General features: G+C 38.5%; 1 protein-coding gene across 3 annotated transcripts in view; it reads left to right on the forward strand.

The window, feature by feature from the left end:
- CMSS1 (cms1 ribosomal small subunit homolog) overlaps window positions 1-19,069 on the forward strand; it is a 396,516-nt gene that overhangs the window by 366,684 nt on the left and 10,763 nt on the right. For all 3 annotated transcript variants that reach the window (XM_081235233.1, XM_081235234.1, XM_081235235.1), the window contains 4 exons: window positions 9,333-9,404; window positions 11,456-11,585; window positions 15,414-15,473; window positions 17,013-17,115. In XM_081235233.1, coding sequence (XP_081091359.1) covers window positions 9,333-9,404; window positions 11,456-11,585; window positions 15,414-15,473; window positions 17,013-17,115 — 365 coding nt within the window. The remainder of the gene's footprint in view (window positions 1-9,332; window positions 9,405-11,455; window positions 11,586-15,413; window positions 15,474-17,012; window positions 17,116-19,069) is intronic.

Below are 19,069 nucleotides of genomic sequence, written 5' to 3' on the forward strand. Positions count from 1 at the left end.
TTAATTTCCCCTTTGATTTCTTCAGTGATCACTTTGTTATTAAGTAGTGTATTGTTTAGCCTCCATGTGTTTGTATTTTTTACAGCTCTTTTCCTGTAATTGATATCTAGTCTCATAGCATTGTGGTCGGAAAAGATACCTGATACAATTTCAATTTTCTTAAATTTACCAAGGCTTGATTTGTGACCCAAGATATGATCTCTCCTGGAGAATGTTCCATGAGCACTTGAGAAAAATGTGTATTCTGTTGTTTTTGGGTGGAATGTCCTATAAATATCAATTAAGTCCATCTTGTTTAATGTATCATTTAAAGCTTGTGTTTCCTTATTTATTTTCATTTTGGATGATCTGTCCATTGGTGAAAGTGAGGTGTTAAAGTCCCCTACTATGATTGTGTTACTGTCGATTTCCCCTTTTATGGCTGTTAGTATTTGCCTTATGTATTGAGGTGCTCCTATGTTCGGTGCATAAATATTTACAATTGTTATATCTTCTTCTTGGATCGATCCCTTGATCATTATGTAGTGTCCTTCTTTGTCTCTTCTAGTAGTCTTTATTTTAAAGTCTATTTTGTCTGATATGAGAATTGCTACTCCAGCTTTCTTTTGGTTTCCATTTGCATGGAATATCTTTTTCCATCCCCTTACTTTCAGTCTGTATGTGTCTCTAGGTCTGAAGTGGGTCTCTTGTAGACAGCATATATATGGGTCTTGTTTTTGTATCCATTCAGCCAATCTGTGTCTTTCGGTGGGAGCATTTAATCCATTTACATTTAAGGTAATTATTGATATGTATGTTCCTATTCCCATTTTCTTAATTGTTTTGGGTTCGTTATTGTAGGTCTTTTCCTTCTGTTGTGTTTCTCGCCTAGAGAAGTTCCTTTAGCATTTGTTGTAAAGCTGGTTTGGTGGTGCTGAACTCTCGCAGCTTTTGCTTGTCTGTAAACATTTTAATTTCTCCATCAAATCTGAACGAGATCCTTGCTGGGTAGAGTAATCTTGGTTGCAGGTTTTTCTCCTTCATCACTTTAATTATGTCCTGCCACTCCCTTCTGGCTTGTAGAGTTTCTGCTGAGAGATCAGCTGTTATCCTGATGGGGATTCCCTTGTGTGTTATTTGTTGTTTTTCCCTTGCTGCTTTTAATATGATTTCTTTGTGTTTAATTTTTGACAGTTTGATTAATATGTGTCTTGGCGTATTTCTCCTTGGATTTATTCTGTATGGGACTCTCTGTGCCTCCTGGACTTGATTAACTATTTCCTTTCCCATATTAGGGAAGTTGTCAACTATAATCTCTTCAAATATTTTCTCAGTCCCTTTCTTTTTCTCTTCTTCTTCTGGAACCCCTATAATTCGAATGTTGGTGCATTTAATGTTGCCCCAGAGGTCTCTGAGACTGTCCTCTGTTCTTTTCATTCTTTTTTTCTTTATTTTGCTCTGCAGCAGTTATTTCCACTATTTTATCTTCCACCTCACTTATCCGTTCTTCTGCCTCAGTTATTCTGCTATTGATCCCACCTAGAGTATTTTTTATTTCATTTATTGTGTTTTTAATCGATGCTTGATTCATCTTTAGTTCTTCTAGGTCCTTGTTAACTGTTTCTTGCATTTCGTCTATTCTATTTCCAAGATTTTGGATCTGGGAAATAGAATCTTGGATCATCTTTACCATCATTATTCTGAATTCTTTTTCAGGTAGACTGCCATTACCTCTTCATTTGTTAGGTCTGGTGGGTTTTTATCTTGCTCCTTCTCCTGCTGTGTGTTTTTCTGTCTTCTCATTTTGCTTATGTTACTGTGTTTGGGGTCTCCTTTTTGCAGGCTGCAGGTTCGTAGTTCCCGTTGTTTTTGGTGTCTGTCCCCAGTGGCTAAGGTTGGTTTAGTGGGTTGTGTAGGCTTCCTGGTGGAGGGGACTAGTGCCTGTGTTCTGGTGGATGAGGCTGGATCTTGTCTTTCTGGTGGGCAGGTCCACGTCTGGTGGTGTGTTTTGGGGTGTCTGCGGACTTTTTATGATTTTAGGCCACCTCTCTGCTAATGGGTGGCGTTGTGTTCCTGTCTTGCTAGTTGTTTGACATAGGGTGTCCAGCACTGTAGCTTTCTGGTCGTTGAGTGAAGCTGGGTGGTGGTGTTGAGATGGAGATCTCTGGAAGATTTTCGCCGTTTGATATTATGTGAAGCTGGGAGGTCTCTTGTGGACCTGTGTCCTGAAGTTGGCTCTCCCACCTCAGAGGCACAGCACTGACTCCTGGCTCCTCAATTTGGGATGATTTGTTGTCTATTCATGTATTCCACAGATGCAGGGTACATCAAGTTGATTGTGGAGCTTTAATCCGCTGCTTGAGGCTGCTGGGAGAGGTTTCCCTTTCTCTTCTTTGTTCTCACAGCTCCTGGGTCTCAGCTTTGGATTTGGCCCCGCCTCTGCGTGTAGGTCGCCGGAGGGCATCTGTTCTTCGCTCAGACAGGACAGGGTTAAAGGAGCAGCCTCTTCGGGGACTCTGGTTTACTTAGGCCGGGCAGGAGGGAGGGGCACGGAGTGCGGGGCGAGCCTGCAGCGGCAGAGGTCGGCGTGACGTTGCACGAGCCTGAGGCGCGCCGTGCGTTCTCCCAGGGAAGCCGCCCCTGGATCCCGGGACCCCAGCAGTGGCGGGCTGCACAGGCTCCCGGAAGGGCGGTGTGGACAGTGACCTGCGCTCGCACACAGGCTTCTTGGCGGCGGCAGCAGCAGCCCCAGCGTCCCACGCCTGTCACTGGGCTCCGCGCTTTCAGTCGTTGCATATTATTTTTAACTCTTTTTTTTTTTTTTTTTTTTTGCATATTATTTTTAAAAGCTCAATATTTACTTTAAAGTTCTTTTCTTTTTCCTTGTAAGGTAAAGTTAACATACAATAAAATACACAAATGTCAAATGTACCATTCAATGAGTTTTGACAAATTCATATAACTCCGTAACACAAACCCCTACAGGATACAGAACATTACCATCACCCCAGAATCCTTTCATGCCACCTCCCTGTTAATCACCATTCCAAACTCCTTGCCCCTGAGGCAACCACTGTTCTGATGTTTTTTCCCCCAAAATTTGTTTTGCTTTTTCTAGGATTTCATGTAAATGAAATCATACAGGGTATGCTCTTTTGTTCAAGACTTCTTTTATTCAGCACAATATTATTTAGATTCATCCATGTTGATGACAGTGGTTCTTTTTGTTTGTTTTTGTTTTTTGTTTTTTGTTTAGTTTTGCTGAGTATATTAGTCTGCTAAGACTGCCATAATAAAGTAGCACAGACTGGGTGGTATAAACATCAGCAATTTATTTCTCACGGTTCTGGAGGCTGGAAGTCCAAAATCAGGGTGTTGTCAGGTTTAGTTTCTCCTGATGCTTTTCCCCTTGGTTTGTAGATGGTTGCCTTCTCACTGTGTCCTCATATGGTCTTTCTCTGTGCATGCACATTCCTAGTGTCTCTTCCTCCTCATATAAGGACACCAGTCCTATTGGATCAGGACTCCATCCTTATGACCTCATTTAACCTTAATTACCTCTTCAAAGACCCTATCTCCAAATATAGTCACACGGGGGGTTAGGGCTTTAGCATATGAATTATGGGGAACACAATTCAGTCCATAACACTAAGTAATATTCAACCATATAAATATATCATAGTTTATTTATCCATTCTTCTGTTGATGGATACCTGTGGCTGTTTCCTGTTAGGGTCTATTATGAATAAATCTACAATCAACAATCATATACAAGCCTTTTTTTTAGCATATATTTTTATTTCTCTTGAGTAAACACATAGGAATAGAATTGCTGAATCATGTTTAGTTTTATAAAAACTGCTAGACTTTTTTCAAAAATAATTATGCCTTTTTTCCACTCCCACTATCAGTGTATGAGAGTTTTGCTTGCTTTATATTTTTGTCAACTTTTGGAGTTATCTGTCTTTTAATTTTAGACATTTCGGTGAGTGTGTATTGAATAACTTTTGGCCAAACCCAAAAGGCAGTTCTAAGTTGTTTTTATTTTTACAACGAACATGCTTGTTTTTGTTATAAAATGACAATTTACATTTTTTTATTTTTACCAAAGTAATAATCAAACACTATTAAAAGTTTTTAGTGGAAAAGCAGCAGTCCCCTTCCCTACTCATCTAGGTCTTTCCTCAGCGGCAACCACCATCAGTCTTTAGCTGTTTTTCTTACTTGCTACCTTATATTTTATACTGCAGTTTCTTGATTTACCACTCTCTGACATTATCTTCCCAAGGTAGCATAGGAGGACATAGTCCTCTCACCTATGCCCTGTTGCCTCTCCAACTGCTACTTCCTCTGCTGATACAATATTATATTTTGGTTAAAACAGTTGTCACTCTTTCATTATTATGACCATGGAAACACTGTTCAGTGCTGAGAAAAAGAGAAGCTATAATCATCCCTCCTTTCTTATACAACTCTTTATTTTTATGGTATGAACAATTACCTCATTTCTTCACTTGCCTAGCTTGCTATGTTCCTACTGTTAATTGCTCCCATATGTTCCAACATCTCTTCCACATGCCCATGGACAATATTTTCCATATGCTCAAATAGATCAGTTATTGTTCTTTCCTACAGATCTCCACACTTTTATTCCACTCTGAATTGGTTATTCTCTAGGCCTGCTGAACAACTGAGACTTCTCTTTACTGCCCCTTCAGTAGTCTCCCGGATTGGTCTCCCTACTTACTGAATCCTATGTCATCCTTTTTCTTGATTTAGTCCTTTACTGTGCTGTAATAGAGCCTTGAGTATCTGTGGGTAGGAAGTAAATTTTTTGAGATCTTAAATATCTGAGAATGTTTGAAATCTGAAAAATTTCCTCTTAACTTGATTGATAATTTTGCTGGGTATAAAAATCTAATTTGAAAAAAAATGTAATTTGCAAATAAATTTTCCCCATAATTTTGAAGGCTTTGTTCTACTGAGTTCAAGCATCCATTACTGCTGTTGCACGTTCTGCCACCATTCTTTTCTTTGACCTTTTGTATTTTGTATGTTACTGTTTTTCTTTTCATAAGTTTTTACAATCTTTTGTTTGTCCAGGATGTTCTGCAATTTCACAGTGATTTTCCTTAGCATGGTTATTTTTCTTATCCATTGTACTGTATATTTAATGGGCTTTCAATTTGGAGTTTCATGTTCTAGAAAATTTCCTTCAGTTCTGGAAGTTTTTCATACATTTTTTTATCACTTCTTTCCCGCTGTTTTATATGACTCTTACTTTCTATAATACCTTTTATTGGCATGTTGATTCTCTTGGGCTGATTCTCTAATTTTCCTACCATGTTTTTCTTATCATTTTTTCATCTTTCTGGGAGATTTTTTCTACTTTATCTTCAAGCCTTCCTCCTACATTTTTATTGCAACTTTCTTTAATTTTTATTTTAATTATTTTAATTTTTATTTTAATTATTTTAATTTTTTGCTGCATTGGGTCTTCATTGGTGTGCAAGAGCTTTCTCTAGTTGTGGCAAGTAGGGACTACTCTTTGTTGCAGTGCACAGGCTTCTCATTGCAGTGGCTTCTCTTGTTGTGGAGCACAGGCTTTAGGTGCGCAGGCTTCAGTAGTTGCAGCACGTGGGCTCAGTAGTTGCGGCACGCGGGCCCTAGAGCGCGCTGGCTTCAGTAGTTGCAGTGTGCAGGCTCAGTAGTTGTGGCTCATGGGCTTAGTTGCTCCGCAGCATGTGGGATCTTCCCAACCAGAGATCAAACCCATGTCCTCTGCATTGGCAGGCAGATTCTTTAACCACTGTGCCACCAAGGAAGTCCCCCAACTTTCTTATTTGTTTTCAGGTTTAAATGTTTTTTGATTTTTTTTCCTTTTTTATAGCATCCTCATTTTATAGCATCTTGTTTCATGGCTGAAAATTCTTCCCTCATCTCTCTGAGAATATTAATTGTAATTGTTTTGAAGTACAGTCTCTGTTTCCTCCATGTTCTTTTTTCTTTTTTTTTTTTTTGTTTATTTGCTATGACGTTGGAGACTTTCCTAAATGTCTGATGAACCTTAGCTGTCTATTCATATTAAAGAGAGACACACTAAAAAGTTAATGGAAAACTTTTGTGCATAAGTGGGGCTTGTTAATTAGTGGACCTCTTGATAGGGTGATATGATAACAAAGCTGGACATTTACTATGGAACCCCCAAATGTCACTCTCTTGTGGCATTTCTCTTAGACCATTTTATTTTTCCAGAGAAGAATTCAGTAGTGTTCTGCCTACACTATATAAGCCTCTCTTGAAATATCCTGAAACAGGGACAGGAAAAGGAAATGAGCCTCAACCTCTACCCTGCCTCCCTTGTGCTAGACTTCTTGGTCTTCTTATTCTCTCCAGAGCATAAATCTCCAGTCTTCTGTTAGGAAGAACAAGATGAGAGGAAGCAGTAATGGGATAGTTGCTTGGCTACCTGGGCAGAAGATACGAGGGAGGCTAATCATTTTAAATGTAAAGTTTCAACCAGTCCTTTCTTTCAAACCCTTTCCCCTCTGTAGTACCTTGTGCCACCCACTGCTGAACCTTTTCAGAGTCCAACAGGTGAAACAGACACACTTATCGTTAGCATCCGCCTCTCTAGAAACCCAGGTGCTAGATGTCTCTCTCCCTATGCTAAATAGCTTCCATCCAGTTCCAACCCTTTCCATTTTCCAAAAAGTTGTTGAAATCTCTCCCACTACTGTTGTCCTTTCTCCTGGTTTCTTGGTCCTTATAGACATATCTTTTTCAGTTTCCTTTATTTTCAATTTTTTTTTTTAATATTTATTTAGTTGTGCTGGGTCTTAGTTGCAGCAGATGGGCTCCTTAGTTGCAGCTCACGGGCTCCTTAGTAGAGACATGTGAACTGTTAGTTGCAGCATGCATGTGAGATCTAGTTCCCCAACCAGGGATAGAACCTGGGCCCCCTGCATTGGGAGCATGGAGTCTTAACCACTGCGCCACCAGGGAAGTCCCTCCTTTATTTTCATTTTAGTAGCGTTTTGAAAATGATTTGCCATGGTTAAAACCAGAAGACTCATTCTAAAAGGATATAATTTTTGACACTTTAAGGAATTGAAAACATGCCCCAATTAATTGCTTCACTGAAAGCTTAATAAGTTTTTTTTGGTATATTTTTGGGCAAGTGTGATTCTTCTAAATCTTTAACTTCATACTCAGGGTACATATTTAAAAATCACTGCATAAAGAAATGACATTACTTATTAACTGCCAAAGTCAGATACTGTTGGAATCAGTTTCTAGAAATGGTTAGTTGGCCTACCCTGAGTCTTCCTCATCTTACCTAGTCTCTCTGAGGGTAAACATCAGCATTTGTAAGGCAGCTGGCAATGTTTAGGAATTTTCAACACTATGGGCTTTGTATTTCTTCATAAAGTAGTCTCACTTATATGGAAATTGACCCCATAAACTTGCTTCTTCATTAGCACCCTACTGCAACCAGCTAAAGTGACTGCTCCCAGAAAACAAATATCATACTGCATTTCCTTTAAGATGATGTAAGAATTTGAACCTAGCATGTAAACCTGTTACAGGATCTTGACAAAAGCAGTTGTCAAGCATGTTTCTTTATTCCTTTGCATGATTCAGAATTGTGTTTTTATTTTTTCTTCCAGAATTGGAGAGTCCATATCCTTATAACTGAGCTCATTTCCACATTTAATTTGTGTCATGTTTAATTGGCTTTGTAAACCTGGCATAAATACAAACCCCGCACATTGAACATACTCTTAGAGAGCACCCCCATTTGCTAAATAAGAAAATGAAACAGGTTCTACATCTGCTTCCCCCCAACACCTTCATAATGGGGACAAGATACTGAAGTATGCCTTGAGGAATCTAAGGAGATACTAATTGTATCCAGGCCTTTGCCATAGCAGCATGAGCTGATGTTGGCTTGATCTGTAATTGGACTCTTATGACTGTCTGGCAGCTTCTGTGACATATTAGTGGCCTTGGCCCAGTTTCTAATTGGCATCAAATTAGCGTGTATCTGCATCCACAAGACAGCTTAACTTTCTAAATAAGAGAGGTCCTAATATCTGTTTTCTTTAGCTATGATGCAATTGTACTTTGCAGGTTTTTTCTTTTAACTGAGAAGCAGCTGAAATTTCAAGATTCCCATATTACTTTAATCCTGAGCCTTTTGAATCTACTTCTCTATAACTGAAACAGAGTCTAGAAACTGCTGGTCCTGGCCCCATATCTTGAAGAAATTACATAGCATTATATCTCTCTGGATTCAGGCCATAGGCATTCTTAATCTGCAGGCTATCTGGAAACTTTAATAGGAAGCTTCATCTGTAATCATTTTAAACAAAGCCAGTAGAGTCAAGATTGCTTTAGTTAGTAGTTTACCAGCTTAAACTGAGTACTCTCTAGTTGGAATGGAAACTTAATCAAGAAAAAACTCAGAATAAGTTTTCACTTATATTTTATGTCTTACTTGGCAACTTGTTTGAAAATGTTGCATAAAAGATCTAATACAGGAAACATTTTATATAACTGCCTATGATTAATAAATATGGAATCTGAAGCATTCTATTTTATAAATCAGGGTCTTAGTCCAAATTTCCTGTTTTTCTACACTAAAACAAAACAAAAAACAAACCCTTAGGGTAAAAATAGCACTAAACTATATAGGGTACTCCAGGGGTCAAGGCAACAGGCAAAATCAATTACTCAGGATGCCATGGTGTTGAGGCTTTTGTCAGACCATAAGCAGAAACATTCATTTTGTAGTCACTATAGATAAGACATTTGGTGCAGCTGGTTTTATAAAAATATAAGTAAATATATCCTACTTCAGATTTTCTGTGCCTATTTGAGAAGAGGAAAGGAATGGATAACAAAATGATAAGTCAGTGACTTGGAAATACAGACTCACACATTGCTAGTTCCTGGAAACACCAGTCATTCTAGTCAGACTTCTTTACTACATCTTAATTTTAATCACATCTCTTTCTGCCTGTATTTTCCAAACCTAGCCACTGTCTTCCATCTTTAATACCCTGTACCACCACCTCAAACACATATATACACTTACTCACACATTTTGACCTTTGTTCAAAGATTTTCCAGTCTTGAGTCATCTGCACTTTCTCACTTTTACAAATTCTCTCAGCTCGGCCCCTGCATAATAGCCTTCAGTGGATTTTCCAACATTTCTTTGTCCATATTACCAAGATACTCTGAAGAATACATGCATGACAGTAGATATTGATACTTTGGGATTCATACCATTAGTTGACACCTCATCATGCTAAGATGAAAGTTTTCTCATTTACATTTCTTTATAGCCTAAAGAATGTTTCTTGATACAACCAAAGGAAACAAATGAAGATGCCACCAAGACCAGGAAGAGGAAGAAGGTAATATTAATGATTTTTTATAATGGTACGGACCCACTTGGTTTCTGTCACATTGTTATATAGTGTACTTTGATGAGGCAATTATTGTAATCCCCACTTTAGATATGCAAAAATTGTAAAATTCATTGAGGTTTGGTGACTTTCCTAAGGTCACTAGTAATAAGTGTTTCTGTTGGAGCTAAAAATAAATTCTTCTAATTCCTATTTCAGTCTTGTGGATTACCAGACATCTTTGTCACCCACCCTGTGTTTTCACTGTGGTCAGAAGTCAGACGGGTTTCTAATTCTAGAAGGGGCCCAGAGCTCTCCTGCCTTCTGGTCCCTCTGGCTCTGTCTAAGAAAAGAAATTTACCAACCTTCTTTTCTTACCCATTTCATTTTTAAAAAACCTTATGTCTTAAAGTATTAATAAAAAGAGAATAATAAGCAGATGAAAGTAGTGTAAGTATAAGGCATTTCTGACTCTAATTTCGAACCATAATTTAAAGCAAAAGGCTCCCCTTGCGTTTTAAGACTTGCCTGTGAACATATGGAAAACTCTGTTCCTCCTATACAAACTTTCTTATGGCTCAGCCTTGAAGAAAGTGTGGTTAGCTTTTTTTTTTTTAATTAATTAATTTATTTATTTTTGGCTGCATTGGGTGTTCGTTGCTGTGTGCGGGCTTTCGAGCACGGGCTCTGGGCACGCGGGCTTCAGTATTTGTGGCACGTGGGCTCTAGAGCGCAGGCTCAGTAGTTGTGGCACACGGGCTTAGTTGCTCCACAGCATGTGGGATCTTCGTGGACCAGGGTTCGAACCTGTGTCCCCTGCATTGGCAGGTGGATTCTTAACCACTGCACCACCAGGGAAGCCCAAAAGTGTGGTTAGCTTTGACCTTCCACCACAGTTGTGAAAACAGCAGTGTAATTCTCTCCCTGCCAAGAAGGGTCTACTGCTGTAGTCAGCAGAGGAAATGCGATTGGGATTAGAGGAAAGAAGATGGACTCAAACCAATTACTTAACAGCAAGCTTTTAGAAAACTGAGAGTGTGTGTGCATATGTTTTCCTTGCCTGCACATGGCCAAATAGGAGGATGGGAAATGCCAAATTGGCTGAGTTTTGGCAAGTCCTTAAAGAAATGACTTTAACTTCTCTTTGATAGTTTGTACACTAATGGCCTTCAGGAGTGTTAAGTTCTTGGGGTTCAAGGTCAGAACTCCAGCTAGCTAGTTTAGCCTTGGCTGAGGTCATGCTAAAATGTGCCCACGGATGACGTGTTCTTTTAAAGTTAATTCATTTGACAGAACTTTCTTGGCAGTGGTATAAAAAGGAAGATAGTATGGAAGGAGGGGGGAAAGCTGGGGTAGGAGGCAAGGAAGGGCTCTTTCTGGATTTTTGGTGAAATACTAGGAAGAAATAAGAAGGGAAGTTTATGATGAAAGTTAAATGAACAATTGTGCATTCCTAGTACATTGCAGGCATTCAGTAAATGCTACACAAATAAGGCCAAATCAAAATAGATGTAAAGTATTTCCTGTTCTGCTTTCCATAGGGCCAATTCAAGATGTCTCTCCCAAGACTTGAGAATTGAGGGTCTCAAGTGCCCGTATTTAGTGTCCTCCTTTGCTGAGATTAGTCCTGCAACTCTTACTTTAATCCCAGAAATCCAAACTGAAACTCAGTGCCTTAAGAACCAGGTTACACAGGAAATTCTCAAAATTCTCCTCTCCCAGGAATACACATTTTCTGAGGCTTAAAAGGAGGTTTCCACAAGCAACAAGATTTATTGACTTTTAACAGAAAATAGTACCCTATTATAGACTCCTGCAAAATTTTTAGTTCTCCTAGCAGAGACCAAGAGTTACAAGGAGTCTTTTAGATCATCCATTCATTTTTCAAAGCAGTAGTTATGTCCAAGAAGTATCTTTTAAGTTTTCTCGAGTGTGTTTATTAGAACTCCCATTCACACTTGGCTATCACAGAATCTACTTAGTTTAAATGCCAGAGGAATCATCCTAAGCCAAATGCCATCCTAAAGTCTGTCTTCCCATTTTTACTTCGTTCTCATCAGAAGAAAATTACTGATGTTCTTGCAAAATCAGAGCCAAAACCAGGGACACCTGAAGACCTACAGAAGCTGATGAAGGACTATTACAGCAGCAACCGCTCAGTGATTGAATTAGAAGAACTAACCCTACCAGGTACAGCCAGGCTTCCTTGTTGTTATTCCTTCTAATTAATATATTTCCACATGCTAGTACTCCTTTCCTCAACCTAATAGCTTTAACTGTTGGATGATTTCTTCATTCAGATGCTAACTGGTATTCGTTCAGTCTAAAAGAAAGATGTGTAATTTTTATTCAAAAGGTATTGGGTGTGCATTTTTTGGGACACATTCTTCAATAAATAAGAATTTTAATGAGGATAGAAGTTAAATTAAAAAAAGATAAAGCACACATTCAAAAGTATAGATAATTAATTTTACTCATCCTTTATAGATAAGAACTTTAGCTTTAATAGCATCTTAGTTTTGTTGTTGCCCTTATCATGGATATCTAGTCATGGTTTTGCTTTTAGGGTAGTATTTTGGGTCCCAGTCAAGACTTTTTTCAAGTAAACCATCTAAAGATAGGGACAAAATTCTGCATTTTTAGCAAGGCTGACACCTCACCCTGTGTGATTATTATTATTATTATTATTTTGTACGCGGGCCTCTCACTGCTGTGGCCTGTCCCGCCGGGGAGCACAGGCTCCGGACGTGCAGGCTCAGCGGCCATGGCTCACGGGCCCAGCTGCTCTGCAGCATGTGGGATCTTCCCGGACCGGGGCATGAACCCGTGTCCCCTGCATCGGCAGGCGGACCCTCAACCACTGCACCACCAGGGAAGCCCTGTGTGATTCTTTTTTTTTGCGGTATGCGGACCTCTCACTGTTGTGGCCTCTCCCGTTGTGGAGCACAGGCTCCGGACGCGCAGGCTCAGCGGCCATGGCTCACGGGCCCAGCCGCTCCGCGGCATGTGGGATCTTCCCGGACCGGGGCACGAACCCATGTCCCCTGCATTGGCAGGCGGACTCTCAACCACTGCACCACCAGGGAAACCCCCTGTGTGATTCTTAAGCCTACTATCATTTGATATCTACTGCCTTAGATATTTATAATTAAGTTAAAAGATATTGGAAAATTATTTTAAAAACCAATTTTAATTAATTTCAAAATAATGATATAACTTGTAACTCTTTTGCACAGAGATTGAAGAAAAGGTGTCGTAAAATCAAACCTCAGAGGGTTTGGGCACCACTGCTTCAGATGAGCTCTCTATATATAGACTACTAGAGATATCTAACACTGCTTTTGGAAAAAGTCAAGGGTAGCTTGATTTCCTTTTTCCATTACAACTTTATGCTTTCTAGAGGCTTGAGAAGCTGAAAAACATCCCATACCCTGAATTGTTATAATTCTTTTATAAACTGATATGTGTGTGTGTGTGTGTGTGTGTGTGTGTGTGTGTGTTTTAAATGCACGTTGGGTTGGAGACATCAGTACCCCTGTCTGTTCCTTTTCCAAAAGGAATACTCTTTAGGGAATTGAAGGAACTCATTTCCACATGAGCGAGTTCTGGAGTTTTCTACTTGCTGAGATCAGAAAGCCCAACAGCAGTTAGAAACCACTCTCCTCAGCACAGCAGTTCCTCAGGAGGAGAGCTAGGTCCTGGCTCTTCTATCCTCAGGAACCAGGTATTATAACAAAGCCTCTTCAATATTTAACTGAAGTTTGATTTTACTCTGACTCAGTGGTCAATTTTCCCTTCTAGTTCTTTGTTAGAGTTTACCTTCACCTCAAGAAGGACTTGTAAGATTATGGGACCACTGCTACTCTGTAACCTCATGGAACATTGTAATTTGCTAGAATTGTAGAGAGTCAAAAGTCAGAAGAAAAAGCCTTTAAGGAGTCATTTGAGTTCCATAGTGAGTTTACATTATATTATACCATCATTAGAGTGCAGTAATATAGTTAGGCAAGAATGTGTGGTCATGGTTGGCTGAGGGGAAAATGTTTAAAATATGTTAAAAATACTGCTATAGCCAAAAGGAACAGGTTTTCATTTTCAGTTAAGAAATTAGGCCATTCTGAGCCACAGTGAACAAAGCCATCATAGGAAGGTTTTAGAGAAAACGCCCATCACTACACTGTCAGGACCAAGGACACAGAGGAGGTCTCTGTTATTTGAGAGGAGGGGCACGCCATGGGCTATCTGGAACAGTCTCAGGAAGGGGCATAAATACAAGATGGATATAAGTAATAAAATATTGTTCCTATTTAGTTTGCTGAGTGTCTAACTTGGTTGTGGTTTGAAGTTGTTTGTGTCTGTAGGGCAGCAACATGTCTTTTCAATTAATACTGTACATGTACATTGTTAATGTCATACACATGGGAACTTAATTAGAGTTTTGAGGCAGGAATCACTTAGAGCTAACTCAGCTGTCCTCCTGAGAGCTGCAGTGTGGTTTAGATCAGTGCTAAATGCCTGTAAGCTAGCCGCAACTGAATCACCCAGGAACTTAAAAAGCAAATTCCCAGGCCCAGCCCCAAGGAATTCTGACTCATTGAGCAAGGGGGGAGTCCATTCCAGGAATCTGTATTTTTTGTAAAGTTCTCCAGGTGAGTCTGGTCATATCCAGGCTTGGGAGGTTACAGTTTTCAAGACCATCAAAGGCTCAACAACAGTATGGGGGAAACATCTTTGAAGTTGGTTACTCACATATTGTGAGTTATATATGCTGGGGCACAGCATAAGTTTCATTTAATTTAGTAATAGTTTACTCCCTAACACTCTGCTATGTTTATAGACAGACTTTTTCTGCTATACTGAATTATACTGAATTATACTGAATTTAACATCATTAAACATGATGTTGCTTTTTTATACATCTTAGGTACAGAGTTAATAATACTACGTAATTGCTAGACCATGATCATTGTTGGTTGAGCAAGGCTCCTATGTTTTATTGTAGCCCGTTCCATTCTTTCATTGTGTTGTTGTGCTGTGTTATGTTAATGTTGTATTTTGATGCATTCTTCCCGCTTTTCCTCATCCACACTCCAAATTCCTTTCTCCATAGGCATAATGTGTTACTATACCTTTATAAATATGCATATGTTCTTGTAAAATATATCATATTGTTGCGTGTGGATACATTTTACAACTTATTTAAATGATGTGCTGAACCTCTCATTCTGTTTCTTTCCTCACTTAACACTTTTTCAAGATACCTGTATAGCTTTAAGTACATCTACTTCATTGCTTCTAAAGTGCTACACAGTATTCCAATGATTTCATCGACCACATATTGCTCATCCATTTTCTCCTATATGGACCTTTAGGTTGCTTCTAGTTCCCCAGTATTACAAATAATGCTAGTATGAATATACTTGAGTATGTCTCTTTACAGACTACACAAGAATTTCTTTCCATTATTTACTCAGGAATGTAATCCTGGGGTCATAGGGTATAAACACCTTAATTTTACTACCATCCAGGATAGCGATACCACTTTACACCTCCACCTACAGTTCACAAAGAGTTTCCATCATCCTACATTCTCAGCAACACTTGGTATATACATCTTTCTAACAGTTGCCATTCTAAAGTGTGTGCAAAGTGTTATCTCATTTTGTATTAATTTGCATTTCTATGATGACGAGTTTGAGCATCTCCACATAGATTTGTTAGCTGTTTCAGCTTTGCCTTTGTATATTGCCTATTCCATGGATTTGAAAATAAAGATGCTTCATTAGTCGTTGAATGATACAAGCTTCTATTTCACTACTCTAAGAAATGATGGACAGTTTAAAGTTTACTTATTGTTGCTGCTGCTGTTGTTTTAAATGCTAGACAACTTTAAAATATGAGTCCCCAATTCATTAATGTTGTACAACCTATTTAAGAATACACCTTTCACATGTAATCTATTTTGAGTATGTGTGTGTTTGCAAAATCTTCTACAAAGCATGTTTCTCATATTTCTAGACTCCTGCTTCCTCAAGGTCAATGATTTGACTCACAGTCTTTCATCATATCTAAAAGAAAGTGAGTAAACTCATTTTTTAAAAAATTATTCATCAAGTTTTATTATTTCCATTAAAACATTAGGCCTACCTCTTTAAAATAAAAACTTAAAACATCATTTAAAATCAAGTTTCCATCTTAAATGGATTTTAAATGAAGGTTTTTTAGGTCCATCTTGATATTAATTTTTATTTATTTGAATTTATTCTTGTTTTTCTCTGGTATTGGGGATTTGGGTTTTGGTCTTGTTTTTGTTTTATAACACATTAGAAGTATTGCTCCTGGAATCCAGAGAATTCTCAGTGTTCTATTTGCAGGTACCCCATCAATTTGCTATTTGACTTGGCACAAGTCACTGAGGACTCCTCCAGGACTCTATTTTGTTATCTGAAAGACAAGGAAGTTGGACTGTGTGATCTTGAACCCATCTCTGAGGTTCTGAAATTCTGTTCCCATGTTCAGAATTCAGACCATGGCTATTGCACAGACAATCTAATTTGATCTTTTCGATTGAATGTAGGCAGTAATAACTAGATTATTCATGCTAAGTAGTCATTTATTGTGACCAACAGTGAAATAGTTTAGAGATGGTGATTTAACATTCTTTTTTCAAATTCTAACCAATTCTGATGACACTCAGCTTGAGTTCATAAACCTTTCTTAGCCTCAAATTCAGCAAATGTAAATGTAGGTAATAATGGAATCAATCTCAATGGATTATGAGAACTAAAAAAGTTATGTAAAGTGCATAGCACAGTGTCAGTGTTTAATAAATGTTTGCTATTTTAATATCATTTCCATTTTATATCTTATGCTGAGTGTCCCTTTAAAATGTAGCATTATTTATTTATCTATTTATTTATTTATTTTTGGCTGCGTTGGGTCTTTGTTGCTGCGCTCAGGCTTTCTCTAGCTGCGTGAGCGGGGGCTACTCTTCGTTGTGGTGTGCGGGCTTCTCATTGTGATGGCTTCTCTTTGTTGCAGAGCACGGACTCTAGGCACCTGGGCTTCCATAGTTGTGGCACATGAGCTCAATAGTTGTGGCTCGCGGGCTCTAGAGAGCAGGCTCAGTAGTTGTGGCGCACGGGCTTAGTTGCTCCGCGGCATGTGGAATCTTCCCAGACCGGGGCTCGAACCTGTGTCCCCTGCATTGGCAGGCGGATTCTTAACCACTGTACCACCAGGGAAGTCCCTAAAATGTAGCACTTTTAAATCAGTTCTTTTCCCATTTAGTCAACACTGCCTTTAAGCAACAAACATAAATTAAAATATAGAAAATGTATTATTACAAACTTTTTAAATTTTCCTTTTCTTTTTTTGTACAAACTTAGTCCTAAAACTGGTCACATTTAGCTACTTGGCATATTATATGTTTTGTGGTGTAAGTTAATGATATTTCATTTTAGTTTAATATCTAGAATAACCAGAGAATAGAATCTAAACAGTGCTCATATTTTATTTTACTTAAGTAATAACAAGGAAGTAATTGGGGGATATTCAACTTTGGAGGCCTTATTTTGCTATATTTAGGGTAATATTTTTCTCATTGTCTTTTTTCAGTCTGCCCTAAGTGGGTGAAACTTCGGAAAAACCACAGTGAGAAGAAATCGGTCCTGATGCTGATTATCTGTGGCTCTGCTATCCGAGCCCTGGAGCTCATTAGGTTGGAAGCTTCACCTGTTCCATTTCGTAACTGTTTTCTGAGTAACTGATATGGGCCAAGCTGACAAGTTCCATATGCTGGAGAGCAGCAATGAACAAAATATACAGAGTCCCCTCTCTCATGGAACCTACTTTCCAGTAAGGGAGGCAGACAATAAACAAATAAATATGCATTATAATGTCAAGTAGTGATAAGTTATGTAGGAAAAAAATAAAGCATGGCAAATGGATAGAAAAAGATGGGGGCTACTTTTAAAAGGGTAGTCACAGAAAGCCTCTTAGGAGATTGACATATGAGCAGAGACTTGAACAAAGTGAATGAGAATGCCAAGCAGATATCTGGAAGAAAAGTGTTTCAGGCAGAGGGGACAGTAGGTACAAAAGGCCCTGACATGGGGTGCCATTGGAGGATTTTGAGCAGAGAAGTCACATGATCTGAATAATCATTCTAAAGGATCACTTTGGCTTCTGTGTGGAGAACACGCAAGGGTAAAACAGGGAGATCATACAAGCAATAACCAGTTGGAGAAATAAATGAAAGAAAAGATCTAATTTAAAATGGTAACAAGAAAAAATAGAACACCAAGGAAAAAACTAGCCAAAATTTAGATGAAGAAAATATTACATAAGGGATGAAGCAGATCTTAAACAGAAAGGAGTACCATATTGTTGAATAGGAATATTCAATGTAAAGATGTCTGTTTTACCTAGAATAATCTACAAATTTCACAGATTCCCAATGAAACTCCTATAGAATTGTTTTTTAAACTAGATAAACTAGTTCTGTGTTCATATGAGAAAATACAGAAGAAAAAATAACTGGCAAAATTCTAAAAAAGAATGCTAGTGAGGATACTATGCCTATAGTATCTATCAGATTGTTTTTTTAAAAAAAACATATTACAAAGTCTCAATAATTAAAAGAGTATGGAACTGGCACACGTGTGACAGACAGATCAAAACAGTGGAACAGAGCTGAAAGTTCAGAAATAGACCCATATGCATATGAAAGTACAGGATATGGCAAAAGTGAAAAATCAGTAGGGGAAGATGGATTATTTAATAATTGGTATTGGAACAACTGGGTAGCCATCTAAAAAAAGTAAGCTGGGTTCCGTATCTCACTCCTTATACCGAGATAAATGCCAAGTGGACCAAAAATTTATATGTAAAAATTATGTTTTAAAGACAATTTGTCGGTGCTTTACTAAGTGCCTTCACATACCTTTTCATTTACTGTAGCTTTTGTAGAATAAACAAAAAGGCTTCCACTGGATCCGTAGTAGCGTTCAGCTTTCAGAGAAGAGCTGTCAGAGTAAAATGGGATTTCCTGGGACTCACCCTCTCCCAGGGCCAGGCTCTGCACCGGGCTTTGACCAGAGACCAAACAAGATAATCCAAGTCCTAAAGAAAAAGGAACTTGACCAAATAGATTAATGTGCAAAGTAGACTCTCGGTAGTTATTTAGCATCTATTTTTCTAAAGGAGCTAATCTGACCATGAATTTAGAAAAGTCGTTTTTTAAGCTCTGTTAATCGTCCTTCAGATCCTTTCTGCTAGGCACACACGTTAAATTGTATCACACACCCTTTCAGTAAAACGAAAGTGTTTCTTTTAACTATTTCTGCTCCAAACATAATTGATCTTCAAGAATCCAACTGCTTCTGGGCAGACTGGTTCTGAACTGCTGGTTCTGAAATCATAAGAATTCACATTGACATGTCAGTGTTTTAAAGACTACCCACAGAACTCATTTCAGATTCAAACACTAATGGCAAAGAAGGTGGCCTGGAGGTGGCCTCTTAAAAACAAGTTGTCACATTGATTTGAGTTTTTACTGAACATAAATGCCTTTCTGATGGGCAAAGAAGGACTATGTTGTCATACTTCATTTGCCAATTCTCAGTGTTTCTTTATGTCTTCAGTAATATTATGATCCATTTCAAGGTTAGGTG

The sequence above is a fragment of the Mesoplodon bidens genome, assembly GCF_964165515.1.
Source record: "Mesoplodon bidens genome assembly, chromosome: 5".
Taxonomy (NCBI): Eukaryota; Metazoa; Chordata; class Mammalia; order Artiodactyla; family Ziphiidae; genus Mesoplodon; species Mesoplodon bidens.